Here is a 16,751-nt window from a genome sequence, read left to right on the forward strand (position 1 = left end):
CTAAATTGTAGCCCTCCAGATGTTGCAAAACTACAAATTCCAGCATGCCCACACAGAAAACAGCTGTCTCAGCATGCTGGGAGTTGTAGTTGCGTACCTCCAGCTGTTGCATAACTACATCTCCCAGCATGCCCTTCTGTGATCAGACATGCTGGGAATTATAGTTTTGCAACAGCTGGAGGCACACTGGTTGGAAAATACTGAGTTAGGTAACAGAACCTAACTGAAGGTTTTCCAACCAGTGTGCCTCCAGCTGTTTCAAAACTACAACTCCCAGCATGTACTGACAGACGTGCATGCTGGGAGTTGTAGTTTTGCAACAGCTGGAGGCTCACTGGTTGGAAAATACTGAGTTAGGTAACAGAACCTAACTGAAGGTTTTCCAACCAGTGTGCCTCCAGCTGTTGCAAAACTACAACTCCCAGCATGTACTGACAGACCGTGCATGCTGGGAGTTGTAGTTTTGCAACAGCTGGAGGCTCACTGGTTGGAAAATACTGAGTTAGGTAACAGAACCTAACTGAAGGTTTTCCAACCAGTGTGCCTCCAGCTGTTGCAAAACTACAACTCCCAGCATGTACTGACAGACCGTGCATGCTGGGAGTTGTAGTTTTGAAACAGCTGCCCCCCCCATGTGAACGTACAGGGTACATTCACACGGGCGGGTTTACAGCAAGTTTCCTGCTTCAAGTATGAGCTGCGGCAAATTTTTCGCCGCAGCGCAAATTCCTAGCGGGAAACTCACCGTAACCCGCCAGTGTGAATGTACCCTAAAAACACTACACTAACACCTAATAAAAAGAGTAAAACACTACATATACACCCCCTTACACTGCCCCCCCCCCCAATTAAAAGGAAAAACGTATTGTAAAGCAGTGTTTCCAAAACGGAGCCTCCAGCTGTTGCAAAACAACAACTCCCAGCATTTCCGGACAGCCACTGACTGTCCAGGCGTGCTGGGAGCTTCGCAACAGCTGGAGGCACCCTGTTTGGGAATCACTGGCGTAGAATACCCCTATGTCCACCCCTATGCAATCCCTAATTTAGTCCTCAAATGCGCATGGCGCTCTCTCACTTTGGAGCCCTGTCGTATTTCAAAGAAACGGTTTAGGGCCACATATGGGGTATTTCCGTACTCGGGAGAAATTACACTACAAATTTCGGGGGGCTTTTTCTCCTTCTACCCCTTATGAAAAGGAAAAGTTGGGGTCTACACCAGCCTGTTAGTGTAAAAAAAAAAAATTTTTACACTAACATGCTGGTGTTGCCCTTTACTTTTTATTTTCACAAGAGGAAAAGGAAAAAAAAAGACCCCCAAAATTTGTAACGCAATTTCTCCTGAGTACGGAAATCCCCCATATGTGGGTGTAAAATGCTCTGCTGGCGCACAACAAGGCTCAGGAGTGAGAGCACACCGGGTACATTTGATGCCTAAATTGGTGATTTGCACAGGGGTGGCTGATTTTACAGCGGTTCTGACATAAATGCAAAAAAATAAATACCCACATGTGACCCCATTTTGGAAACTACACCCCTCGTGTAATGTAATAAGGGGTACAGTGAGCATTTACGCCCCACAGGGGTATGAAAGATTTTTGGAACAGTGGTACGTGAAAATGAAAAATTTAATTTTTTTGTTTGCACAGCCCACTGTTCCAAAGATCTGTCAAACGCCAGTGGGGTGTAAATGCTCACTGCACCCCTTATTAAATTCTGTGAGGGGTTTAGTTTCCAAAATGGGGTCACATGTGGGGGGGTCCACTGTTCTGGCACCACGGGGGGCTTTGTAAATGCACATGGCCCCCGACTTCCATTAAAACAAATTATCTCTCTAAAAGCTCAATGGCGCTCCTTCTCATCTGAGCGTTGTAGTTCGCTCGCAGAGCACTTGACGTCCAAACATGGGGTATTTCAATACTCAGAAGAAATGGGGTTACAAATTTGGGGGGGCATTTTCTCCTATTACCCTTTGTAAAAAAGTAAAATTTGGGGAAAAACCAGCATTTTAGTGGAAAAATTTTTTTTTTTCATTTACACATCCGACTTTAACAAAAAGTTGTCAAACACCTGTGGGGTGTTAAGGCTCACCGTACCCCTTGTTACGTTCCTTGAGGGGTGTTGTTTCCATAATAGTGTGCGATGTTGGTTTTTTGCTGTTCTGGCACCATAGGGGCTTCCTAAATGGGACATGCCCCCCAAAAACAATTTCAGAAAAACTCACTCTCCTAAATCCCATTGTTGCTCCTTCGCTTCTGAGCCCTCTAGTGCACCCGCCGAACACTTGACCTACACATGAGGTATTTTCTTACTCAAGAGAAATTGGGTTACAAATTTTGAGAGGATTTTTTTTTCCTTTTACCCCTTGTAAAAATTAAAAAATTGGGTCTACAAAAACATGCCAGTGTAAAAAATTAAGATTTTGAATTTTCTCCTTCACTTTGCTGCTATTCCTGTGAAACACCTAAAGGGTTAAAACTCTGACTGAATGTCATTTTGAATACTTTGAGGGGTGCAGTTTTTATAATGGGGTCATTTATCAGGTATTTCTAATCAGAAGACCCTTCAAATCCACTTCAAACCTGAACCGGTCCCTGAAAAATTGCGATTTTGAAAATTTAGCAGAAAATTGGAAAATTGTTGCTGAACTTTGAAGCCTCTGATGTCTCCAAAAGTAAAAACTCATCAATTTTATGATGCAAACATCAAGTAGACATATTGTATATGTGAATCAATGTATAATTTATTTGGAATATCCTTATTCCTTATAAGCAGAGAGCTTCAAAGTTAGAAAAATGCAACATTTTCAAATTTTTCATGAAATTTTTGCATTTTTCACCAAGAAAGGATGCAAGTATCGCCGAAAATTTACCACTGTGTTAAAGTAGAATATGTCACGAAAAAACAATGTCGGAATCAAATTTATAAGTAAAAGCATCAGAGTTATTAATGCTTAAAGTGACAGTGGTCAGATTTGCAAAAAATGCTCCTGTCCTTAGGGTCATAATGGGCTCCGTCCCCAAGGGGTTAAAGGGTTTATACAGGGAAAAAAAATTTTTTATCTATCAACTGGCTCCAGAAAGTTAAACAGATTTGTAAATTACTTCTATTAAAAAATCTTAATCCTTTCAGTACTTATGAGCTTCTGAAGTTAAGGTTGTTCTTTTCTGTCTAAGTGCTCTCTGATGACACGTGTCTCGGGAAACGCCCAGTTTAGAAGCAAATCCCCATAGCAAACCTCTGAACTAAGAATTTTAACGAGACAAGTGTCATCGGAGAGCGCTTAGACAGAAAAGAACAACCTTAACTTCAGAAGCTCATAAGTACTGAAAGGATTACGATTTTTTATTTCCTGGATAACCCCTTTAACAATATATTCTTATAATTCGGACATTTCCACACGCGGTGATACCACAAGTTAATTTTTATTGACACTTTTTTTTAAATGGGAAAAGGGGGGCGATTCAAACTTCTAATAGGGAAGGGGTTAAATGATCTTTATTCACTTCGTATTTTTGCAGCGTTATAAGAGACTATAACACTGCACACACTGATCTCTTATACTGATCATTGTTATCCCATAGGAGACTATAACACTGCACACACTGATCTCTTATACTGATCATTATTATCCCATAGGGACCTATAACACTGCACACACTGATCTCTTATACTGATCATTGTTATCCCATAGGAGACTATAACACTGCACACACTGATCTCTTATACTGATCATTGTTATCCCATAGGGACCTATAACACTGCACACACTGATCTCTTATACTGATCATTGTTATCCCATAGGAGACTATAACACTGCACACACTGATCTCTTATACTGATCATTATTATCCCATAGGGACCTATAACACTGCACACACTGATCTCTTATACTGATCATTGTTATCCCATAGGAGACTATAACACTGCACACACTGATCTCTTATACTGATCATTATTATCCCATAGGAGACTATAACACTGCACACACTGATCTCTTATACTGATCATTGTTATCCCATAGGGACCTATAACACTGCACACACTGATCTCTTATACTGATCATTGTTATCCCATAGGAGACTATAAGAGATCAGTGTGTAGTGTTATAGGCTCCTATAGGATAACAATGATCAGTATAACACTACACACACTGATCCCTTATACTGTTCATTATTATCCCATAGGAGACTATAACACTGTACACACTGATCTCTTACACTGATCATTGTTATCCCATAGGAGACTAGAATACTGATCACACTGATCTCTTATAGTCTCCTATGGGATAACAATGATCAGTATAAGAGATCAGTGTGTGCAGTGTTATAGGTCCCTATGGGATAATAATGATCAGTATAACACTGTACACACTGATCTCTTATACTGATCATTATTATCCCATAAGGGACTTTAACACTGCACACACTGATCTCTCAGTCTCCTATGGGATAACAATGATCAGTATGAGAGATCAGTGTGTGCAGTGTTATACTGATCATTGTTATCCCATAGGAGACCATAACACTGCACACACTGATTTTTTATATTGATCAATGGTTTCTCATAGAAAACCATTGATCGATGATTCTGTCGCTTGACTGCTCATGCCTGGATCTCAGGCATAGAGCAGTCATTCGGCAATCGGACCGCGAGGAGGAAGGTAGGGACCCTCCTGCTGTCCTACAGCTGTTCGCGATTTCATTGCGGCGGTCCCGAACAGCCCCCTAAGCTAACCGGCAGCGTTTTATATTCACTTTAGAGGCGGCGATATTAACCCTTTAGATGCCGCATCTAAAGGGTTAATATCACGCGGTACTGCGATCAGTGATGCGCGCTATTAGCCACGGGTCCCGATGTGGCCCCACATTATAGAACGAACTCAGTGTTTACAGGTACGCCCTAAGTCCTTAAGGAGTTAACAACATTCTGTGATCACTTTCCCATCATTCTGCCCTCAATACCCCATGATGACAGGAGGAGCAACAGAGGGACAGAAGGGACCGGTGATGAAGACTTTTCCTATACTACATTATATATGGTGTATATACAGGAGCAGTGATTGGGGGGGGTGAAGACTTTCTGGGTACATTGTATATAGTGACCAGGGGGTCTTCACTACCATCACTATATACAATGTATCCAAAAAGACTTCACACCCCCGGGGCAAAGACTTTCTAAATACATTGAGATTCACCCGGTACCTGGCAGGATGGAGTTAAACACGCAGAGGACCCGGACGCGGAGGCTGAACGGCTCTTGGCTGATGTTTCGGAATAGCGGGATACAGAGGCGGACAAAGACGTAGTAGGCGTAGAAGAGGCAGCCAAGCACCTGCAACGTAAACCGGAGGAGTGAAGAACAGACTCATGTACAGGACAACATCTGATTGGAGACGTCATTTATCCTCAACTCTCTATAGTGCCCCCCCCCCCATGTCCGTAGGCTCCTCTCCCCGCCCCCACAGGCTCCTCCCCTCTCCATGTACATAGGCTCCTCCCCCCATGTCCGTGTGGTCACTGTCGTCCTTCCTTGGACACCTTTGGTCGGTACTAACCCTACACACAAAACTCCCCACAAGACCGCCCGCTCAAGGATGACCCTGGGGTCCGCTCGTCACTATTCGCCCCTCGTCTGAGACCTCTACATGAGATAATGGAGCGCACAGAATGTTTTACCTGAGCAAATTTTGTGGCCACATATCCCCATCGTATGGAGGGATTCCTGCAAAACAGACAAGACACCAAGATAAAGAATCATGTGGTAGATGTTCCTACAGCTCAGACCTCCCCTCCTAGAGTGTCAGCTCTTGGGTGCAGGGGTTCTGGTTATTGTATACCCGGCAATGTCTCCTACATGGAGGGGCAGGAAGTGTTACAAGCTATATATTTGTTCCTGTGGGGTGTGCAGGGTCAAAGGTCGCTGCGCAGCGGTCACCAAGGACTAAGACTTCTTTACCTTGGATAGTTGTCTCGGTAAATCAGGGTCGGAGCAAACAGGAAATACAAGTATTGTGTAACCTGCGGGACCGGCGCGACAGCTGGAAACAAAAAAAATAAAAAATCAATGTTATCTCTGCGACAGAAATATAATAATAAATAAATAATAATAATAAATAATACATAATAATAATATATCATAATAATTAAATAATAAATACATAATAATTAAATAATAAATACATAATAATAAATAATAATACATAAATAATAATTATAATACATAATAATAAATAATTAATAATAGACTCCATAAGACTCTGTTGGTCTCGTCCTGCAAAGGATTAGTAATTCTTTCTGGTGTGAACAATGTCCCGGACTTATCCGCCAGCTGCATGATCCGCCACGTACAGGGTCCCCGTGTGACCAACAACCTTTAGGGTACGTTCACACGGAATTCAGCGAGCGGAGATGGAGCATGGCAGCCGGCGGTGGCGGTAGGACTGCGCAGTCACCATTGATGGCTATGCTGTGCTTGCGGAATTCCGCACAAAGAACGAACTTGTTCATTCTCTGTGCGGAACAATTTCAGCGGCGGAATTCCTCAGTGTGAACGGGTCTCGCGGAAACGTATTCACACTGATGGTAACGTTCACTGTGCGGAATTCCTCAGTGTGAACGTACCCTGTGGGGTCACCTCCCCACCCCCGAGGTGTAAGCCCTAAACTAAGACCCCCCCCCCCCCCTAAAAAATAACTTATGGTAAAATATATATAAACTAGCGCCACTTGCAGAATGTAACCGCTAGAGGTCAGAGGTCAGGATACACAATAACCACCTCCTGAACACCCACAGCGCGCCACGTATATAATCTGCGTAAATGCAAATCTCGGGGCTGTCACATATACATCAATCCCTGGCAGTATACGGCAAACCTCACCCCAACGTTCTCAAGGGACATTGTGCACCGCTTCTTATATGTATACTACAATAAAAGTTATTGTTTAGGGCTTAACCCTTTGGGGGGGGGGGGGGGGTGACCCCTAAAGGTTGTTGTCACATAGGAATCTCCCTGGGATTCCAAAACAACATCAGCTGCTACAGGAAGAACATGAAGGAGCAGGGACAGGAGTCTGAGAGGTGTCCCCGCTCTGCTCATTCACACATCGTATGCCGGATGCTGTATAAATAAAAGCATGCTGGGTGTTGTAGTTCAGCAGCCTCTAACGGTCTACAGTTTGGAGCCCACTGCTATAGGCTTTCCGGGCATTTTACTCACTGGACTTTTCCTTGGCCGAAGACAAGACCCGCGGGATGTTCTCTCTTATAAAGGAGTGACCCTTCATGATCAGCCGAACCTGAGAACAAGACAAGAAGATGAGAGGATTGTGGGTAATAAATGTGAAGGTGATGAAGGAACGGCCCATACCTGCTCCAGGATAACGATGAACCTGGACGCGGGGGGTAAGTCGTGCTGTAGGACGATGTACGCCGGACAGAACCCCAGGACGAGCATCTGGAAGGTGAGGAAGAGTGCGGCGTACAGCAGGGAGCGCAGCGTGCGGTAGGACGACGTCCGGTATCCCTGAGCCCACGTGGACAGCAGGACGTACGGAACAATCAGCGTGGCCAGGAACATGCACATCCACGTGGAGAACACGATGGGGAACTTCCCAAAGGCGTAGAACAAAAGATCAAACTCCAGAACAAGCCTAAAAGAGTCAGACATCAGAGGAATAAGGGAGTGGTCTGCAGCGCCTCATAAGTATTCACACCCCTGTTACAAAGTAGATTTGAAATCAGGACTTAAAATGGACTTTTCCATGTGATGTACACAACCTGCAGAGTATGGAGCGCAAAATACCCTCTAATGTGACACCAACAATGAGAAGAGATAAGTATTCACCCCCCCCCCATAGTCAGTACTTAATACCCTCCAATGAGAAGAGATAAGTATACACCCCCCCATAGTCAGTACTTTATACCCTCCAATGAGAAGAGAAGTATACACCCCCATAGTCAGTACTTTATACCCTCCAATGAGAAGAGAAGTATACACCCCCCATAGTCAGTACTTTATACCCTCCAATGAGAAGAGATGAGTATACACCCCCCCCATAGTCAGTACTTTATACCCTCCAATGAGAAGAGATAAGTATACACCCCCCCCATAGTCAGTACTTTATACCCTCCAATGAGAAGAGATAAGTATACACCCCCCCATAGTCAGTACTTTATACCCTCCAATGAGAAGAGATGAGTATACACCCCCCCATAGTCAGTACTTAATACCCTCCAATGAGAAGAGATAAGTATACACCCCCCCCCCATAGTCAGTACTTTATACCCTCCAATGAGAAGAGATAAGTATACACCCCCCCATAGTCAGTACTTTATACCCTCCAATGAGAAGAGAAGTATACACCCCCATAGTCAGTACTTTATACCCTCCAATGAGAAGAGATGAGTATACACCCCCCCCATAGTCAGTACTTTATACCCTCCAATGAGAAGAGATAAGTATACACCCCCCCCATAGTCAGTACTTTATACCCTCCAATGAGAAGAGATAAGTATACACCCCCCCCCCATAGTCAGTACTTTATACCCTCCAATGAGAAGAGATGAGTATACACCCCCCCATAGTCAGTACTTAATACCCTCCAATGAGAAGAGATGAGTATACACCCCCCCATAGTCAGTACTTAATACCCTCCAATGAGAAGAGATAAGTATACACCCCCCCCCCATAGTCAGTACTTTATACCCTCCAATGAGAAGAGATGAGTATACACCCCCCCATAGTCAGTACTTTATACCCTCCAATGAGAAGAGATGAGTATACACCCCCCCATAGTCAGTACTTAATACCCTCCAATGAGAAGAGATAAGTATACACCCCCCCCCCATAGTCAGTACTTTATACCCTCCAATGAGAAGAGATGAGTATACACCCCCCCATAGTCAGTACTTTATACCCTCCAATGAGAAGAGATGAGTATACACCCCCCCCATAGTCAGTACTTAATACCCTCCAATGAGAAGAGATAAGTATACACCCCCCCCCATAGTCAGTACTTTATACCCTCCAATGAGAAGAGATGAGTATACACCCCCCCATAGTCAGTACTTTATACCCTCCAATGAGAAGAGATGAGTATACACCCCCCCATAGTCAGTACTTAATACCCTCCAATGAGAAGAGATAAGTATACACCCCCCCCCATAGTCAGTACTTTATACCCTCCAATGAGAAGAGATGAGTATACACCCCCCCATAGTCAGTACTTAATACCCTCCAATGAGAAGAGATGAGTATACACCCCCCCATAGTCAGTACTTAATACCCTCCAATGAGAAGAGATAAGTATACACCCCCCCATAGTCAGTACTTAATACCCTCCAATGAGAAGAGATAAGTATACACCCCCCCATAGTCAGTACTTAATACCCTCCAATGAGAAGAGATAAGTATACACCCCCCCATAGTCAGTACTTAATACCCTCCAATGAGAAGAGATGAGTATACACCCCCCCATAGTCAGTACTTTATACCCTCCAATGAGAAGAGATGAGTATATACCCCCCCCATAGTCAGTACTTTATACCCTCCAATGAGAAGAGATAAGTATACACCCCCCCATAGTCAGTACTTAATACCCTCTAATCTGACACCAACAATGAGAAGAGATAAGTATTCACCCCCCCCCCCATAGTCAGTACTTAATACCCTCCAATGAGAAGAGATGAGTATACACCCCCCCATAGTCAGTACTTAATACCCTCTAATCTGACACCAACAATGAGAAGAGATGAGTATACACCCCCCCATGGTCAGTACTTAATACCCTCCAATGAGAAGAGATAAGTATACACCCCCCCATAGTCAGTACTTTATACCCTCCAATGAGAAGAGATGAGTATTCACCCGCCATAGTCAGTACTTAATACCCTCCAATGAGAAGAGATAAGTATACACCCCCCCATAGTCAGTACTTAATACCCTCTAATCTGACACCAACAATGAGAAGAGATAAGTATTCACCCCCCCCCCCCCCCCCCCATGGTCAGTACTTAATAGACCCTTTCCCGGGGGTCTCCACAGCTTTGCACATCCAGAGATGGAAATGTTTCTCCATTCTTTATTCTTCTGGGTAGAAAAGCTGGGGGGGGGGGGGGGGGGGGGTGAATACTTATCCAAGGCAGTGTAGGACATCAGAGTAATAATGGAAGGAGCAACGCTCTGACATAAATATATCAAGGTAACAAAGTGATGAAATCCGGAGTCAAGGAAAGTCTAATAATACACAAGGTCGGACATGTTGTATCCTTCACATCAGCAACGGGAACATCCGGCGGTGCGAGGCGACGAAACCCCGCGGCCATGTCCTGCTGGAAACGGGAACTAAACTGCATAGAAGGATCCAGAACCTATTACCCAAGAACCGAACCAAGTACCTCAAAAACAACAACCTACATATATATCACATAATACACAAGTATCCTACAGAATCTATATATATATATAATCACATAATACATCATAATACAAGTATCCTACAGAATCTACATATATATATAATCACATAATACACAAGTATCCTACAGAATCTATATATATATATAATCACATAATACACAAGTATCCTACAGAATCTACACACAATATATATATATATATACACACACACATATCACATAATATATATGTAGATTCTGTAGGATACTTGTGTATTATGTGGTGTGTGTGTGTATATATATATCACATAATACACAAGTATCCTACAGAATATATATATATATATCACATAATACATCATAATACAAGTATCCTACAGAATCTACATATATATATCACATAATACATCATAATATAAGTATCCTACAGAATCTATATATATATATATATATATATATATATATATATATATCACATAATACATCATAATACAAGTATCCTACAGAATCTACATATATATATAATCACATAATACACAAGTATCCTACAGAATCTATATATATATATATATATATATCACATAATACATCATAATACAAGTATCCTACAGAATCTACATATATATATAATCACATAATACACAAGTATCCTACAGAATCTACACACAATATATATATATATATATACACACACACACATCACATAATATATATGTAGATTCTGTAGGATACTTGTGTATTATGTGGTGTGTGTGTGTATATATATATCACATAATACACAAGTATCCTACAGAATATATATATATATATATCACATAATACATCATAATACAAGTATCCTACAGAATCTACATATATATATAATCACATAATACACAAGTATCCTACAGAATCTATATATATATATATATATATCACATAATACATCATAATACAAGTATCCTACAGAATCTACATATATATATAATCACATAATACACAAGTATCCTACAGAATCTACACACAATATATATATATATATATACACACACACACATCACATAATATATATGTAGATTCTGTAGGATACTTGTGTATTATGTGGTGTGTGTGTGTATATATATATCACATAATACACAAGTATCCTACAGAATATATATATATATATATATATATATATATATATATATATATATATATATATCAATCACATAATACATCATAATACAAGTATCCTACAGAATCTACATATATATATCACATAATACATCATAATATAAGTACCGTATATACTCGAGTATAAGCCGAGTTTTTCAGCACGATTTTTCGTGCTGAAAACACCCCCCTCGGCTTATACTCGAGTGAACTCCCCCACCCGCAGTGGTCTTCAACCTGCGGACCTCCAGAGGTTTCAAAACTACAACTCCCAGCAAGCCCGGCCAGCCATCGGCTGTCCGGGCTTGCTGGGAGTTGTAGTTTTGAAACCTCCGGAGGTCCGCAGGTTGAAGACCACTGCAGCCTTCGACATCATCCAGCCCCCTCTCACCCCCTTTAGTTCTGAGTACTCACCTCCGCTCGGCGCTGGTCCGGTCCTGCAGGGCTGTCCGGTGAGGAGGTGGTCCGGTGGGATAGTGGTTCCGGGCTGCTATCTTCACCGGGGGCGCCTCTTCTAAGCGCTTCAGGCCTGGCCCCAGAATAGTCACGTTGCCTTGACAACGACGCAGAGGTGCGTTCATTGCCAACGTACTTCTGCGTCGTTGTCAAGGCAACGCCTCTATTCCGGGCCGGAAGCGCGGAGAAGAGGCGCCCCCGGTGAAGATAGCAGCCCGGAACCACTATCCCACCGGACCACCTCCTCACCGGACAGCCCTGCAGGACCGGACCAGCGCCGAGCGGAGGTGAGTACTCAGAACTAAAGGGGGGTGAGAGGGGGCTGGATGATGTCGAAGGCCGCAGTGGTCTTCAACCTGCGGACCTCCGGAGGTTTCAAAACTACAACTCCCAGCAAGCCCGGACAGCCGATGGCTGCCCGGGCTTGCTGGGAGTTGTAGTTTTGAAACCTCTGGAGGTCCGCAGGTTGAAGACCACTGAGGGCGAATGATGACAAGGGGATGATGAAGGGGGGATGTGTGGGATGATAAGGGGATGATGAAGGGGGGATGTGTGGGATGATAAGGGGATTATGAAGGGGGGATGATGATGAGGATGTTAATGACGGGTCTGGATGATGACAGGGGGGATGATGTATTTCCCACCCTAGGCTTATACTCGAGTCAATAACTTTTCCTGGGATTTGGGGTTGAAATTAGGGGTCTCTGCTTATACTCGGGTCGGCTTATACTCGAGTATATACGGTATCCTACAGAATCTACATATACATACATATATATATATATATATATATATATATATATATAATATATATATATATATATATATCACATAATACATCATAATATAAGTATCCTACAGAATCTACACATTTATATATCACATAATACATCATAATATACCTACAGAATCTACATATATATATATATATATATATATATATATATATATATATATATATATATATATCACATAATACAAGTATCCTACAGAATCTACATACATATATATATATATATATATATATATATATATCACATAATACACAAGTATCCTACAGAATCTACATACATATATATATATATCACATAATACACAAGTATCCTACAGAATCTACATACATATATATATATCACATAATACACAAGTATCCTACAGAATCTACATATATATATATATATCACATAATACACAAGTATCCTACAGAATCTACATATATATATATATATATCACATAATACACAAGTATCCTACAGAATCTACACATCTGTATTATGGTATCAGTGGCGGGTGTATGTATAATGTGTGCATATGTATGGTGTATGTGTCATGTGTATATATGATGTATGATATAGGGGCAGCGGCAGGTGTATGTATGATGTGTGCATATGTATGGTGTATATTTATGGTGTGAGTGTGTGTATATATGATGTGTGTGTATGGTATATGTGTGATGTGTGTATGAAATGGGGGGGAAGCAGCGGCGGGTGTATGTATGATATATGTATGTAATGTATAATATAGGGGGCAGTGGCCAGTGTATATATGTATGATGTGTCTATGTATGATGTATGTATATACGGGGCAGTGGCCGGTGTATGTATATGTATGATATGTGCATGTATGTAATGTATAATATAGGGGGCAGTGGCCGGTGTATGTATGATATGTGTATGTATGTAATGTATAATATAGGGGGCAGTGGCCGGTGTATGTATATGTATGATATGTGTATGTATGTAATGTATAATATAGGGGGCAGTGGTCGGTGTATGTATATGTATGATATGTGTATGTATGTAATGTATAATATAGGGGGCAGTGGTCGGTGTATTGATATGTATATGTATGTAATGTATAATATAGGGGGCAGTGGTTGGTGTATGTGTATGATATATGTATGTAATGTATAATATAGGGGGCAGTGGTCGGTGTATGTATATGTATGATATATGTATGTAATGTATAATATAGGGGCAGTGGTCGGTGTATGTATATGTATGATATGTGTATGTATGTAATGTATAATATAGGGGGCAGTGGTCGGTGTATGTATATGTATGATATGTGTATGTATGTAATGTATAATATAGGGGGCAGTGGTCGGTATATGTATATGTATGATATATGTATGTAATGTATAATATAGGGGCAGTGGTCGGTGTATGTATATGTATGATATATGTATGTAATGTATAATATAGGGGCAGTGGTCGGTGTATGTATATGTATGATATGTGTATGTAATGTATAATATAGGGGCAGTGGTCGGTGTATGTATATGTATGATATGTGTATGTATGTAATGTATAATATAGGGGCAGTGGTCGGTGTATGTATATGTATGATATGTGTATGTATGTAATGTATAATATAGGGGCAGTGGTCGGTGTATGTATATGTATGATATGTGTATGTATGTAATGTATAATATAGGGGGCAGTGGTCGGTGTATGTATATGTATGATATGTGTATGTATGTAATGTATAATATAGGGGCAGTGGTCGGTGTATGTATATGTATGATATGTGTATGTATGTAATGTATAATATAGGGGGCAGTGGTCGGTGTATGTATATGTATGATATGTGTATGTATGTAATGTATAATATAGGGGGCAGTGGTCGGTGTATGTATATGTATGGTATATGTATGTAATGTATAATATAGGGGCAGTGGTCAGTGTATGTATATGTATGATATGTGTATGTATGTAATGTATAATATAGGGGGCAGTGGTCGGTGTATGTATATGTATGGTATATGTATGTAATGTATAATATAGGGGCAGTGGTCGGTGTATGTATATGTATGATATATGTATGTAATGTATAATATAGGGGGCAGTGGTCGGTGTATGTATATGTATGATATGTGTATGTATGTAATGTATAATATAGGGGGCAGTGGTCGGTGTATGTATATGTATGATATATGTATGTAATGTATAATATAGGGGGCAGTGGTCGGTGTATGTGTATGTATGTAATGTATAATATAGGGGCAGTGGTCGGTGTATGTATATGTATGATATGTGTATGTATGTAATGTATAATATAGGGGGCAGTGGTCGGTGTATGTATATGTATGATATGTGTATGTAATGTATAATATAGGGGGCAGTGGTCGGTGTATGTATATGTATGATATATGTATGTAATGTATAATATAGGGGCAGTGGCCGGTGTATGTATATGTATGATATGTGTATGTATGTAATGTATAATATAGGGGGCAGTGGTCGGTGTATGTATGATATGTGTATGTAATGTATAATATAGGGGCAGTGGTCGGTGTATGTATATGTATGATGTATACATGTATGTTTTTGTACAGGACGGACTGACAAGTGCCGCTGCCAGTTGTGCCATCTAATATTATTTATTGTCAGTGTCTTCTGGTCACCCGCACTATATTGCACCCCCAGAATCCCCCCCTTCATACTCACCTGCCGACCAAGAGCCCCACGGATGCACGCAAACACGCCCGAACCAAAACTACAACTCCCAGCAGGTTACACAATAAACCTAAACTGTAGAACTATAAAGAGTAACATGCTGGGAGTTGTAGTTTTGGTTCGGGTCAGCTGCAGAGCTATAGGCTGCATCAGGGCATGCTGGGTGTTGTAGTTACTAACTGTAATTCCCTGTATTCCTTGACACATCCTATGGCTCTGCAGCTGACACAAACCAAAACTACAACTCCCAGCATGTTACACAATAACCTTAACTGTAATACTACACAGTGCAACATGCTGCAACACCCACACAACCATAGGCTGTATCAGGGCATGCTGGGTGTTGTAGTTATCTACTAACTAAATGCAACTTCCAGCATTTTCTGACACATAATTAGAGTAAATAAAATGCAGCATATAAACTGGAGAAGCAGAACCCCCCCCCCCCCCCCAGTAACACAGCGGCGGCGTTCAGTGTTTTCCAATCAAAAGACTCCGTGTATAAGTCCCTATGAAGACTGAAATAGTGATTAATATATTTTAAGTGCATATATATGTGAATAAGCCCCTTTCCTAATAAAAGTTCCGATAAAAACTACAGATCATGTCACACAAGATACCCTCATCCCTGTATATGGAAACATTGGTGTTATAGTCCCTTGGACAAGTAGATTGTGCTCCGCTTTAGTCCCTTGGACAAGTAGATTGTGCTCCGCTTTAGTCCCTTGGACAAGTAGATTGTGCTCCGCTTTAGTCCCTTGGACAAGTAGATTGTGCTCCGCTTTAGTCCCTTGGACAAGTAGATTGTGCTCCGCTTTAGTCCCTTGGACAAGTAGATTGTGCTCCGCTTTAGTCCCTTGGACAAGTAGATTGTGCTCCGCTTTAGTCCCTTGGACAAGTAGATTGTGCTCCGCTTTAGTCCCTTGGACAAGTAGATTGTGCTCCGCTTTAGTCCCTTGGACAAGTAGATTGTGCTCCGCTTTAGTCCCTTGGACAATTAGATTGTGCTCCGCTTTAGTCCCTTGGACAAGTAGATTGTGCTCCGCTTTAGTCCCTTGGACAAGTAGATTGTGCTCCGCTTTAGTCCCTTGGACAATTAGATTGTGCTCCGCTTTAGTCCCTTGGACAAGTAGATTGTGCTCCGCTTTAGTCCCTTGGACAATTAGATTGTGCTCCGCTTTAGTCCCTTGGACAAGTAGATTGTGCTCCGCTTTAGTCCCTTGGACAAGTAGATTGTGCTCCGCTTTAGTCCCTTGGACAAGTAGATTGTGTTCCGCTTTAGTCCCTTGGACAAGTAGATTGTGCTCCG

The 16,751-nt window shown here is 41.6% G+C and overlaps 1 protein-coding gene across 1 annotated transcript in view; it reads right to left on the minus strand.

The window, feature by feature from the left end:
* SOAT1 (sterol O-acyltransferase 1) overlaps positions 1-16,751 on the minus strand; it is a 102,969-nt gene that overhangs the window by 14,594 nt on the left and 71,624 nt on the right. The window contains exons 7-11 of the mRNA XM_056552756.1: positions 7,366-7,648; positions 7,216-7,294; positions 5,956-6,037; positions 5,676-5,721; positions 5,202-5,331 (exon numbers count right to left, since the gene is read on the minus strand). Of these exons, the coding sequence (XP_056408731.1) occupies positions 5,202-5,331; positions 5,676-5,721; positions 5,956-6,037; positions 7,216-7,294; positions 7,366-7,648 (620 nt within the window). The remainder of the gene's footprint in view (positions 1-5,201; positions 5,332-5,675; positions 5,722-5,955; positions 6,038-7,215; positions 7,295-7,365; positions 7,649-16,751) is intronic.

The sequence above is a fragment of the Hyla sarda genome, unplaced genomic scaffold (genome assembly GCF_029499605.1).
Source record: "Hyla sarda isolate aHylSar1 unplaced genomic scaffold, aHylSar1.hap1 scaffold_187, whole genome shotgun sequence".
Taxonomy (NCBI): domain Eukaryota; kingdom Metazoa; phylum Chordata; class Amphibia; order Anura; family Hylidae; genus Hyla; species Hyla sarda.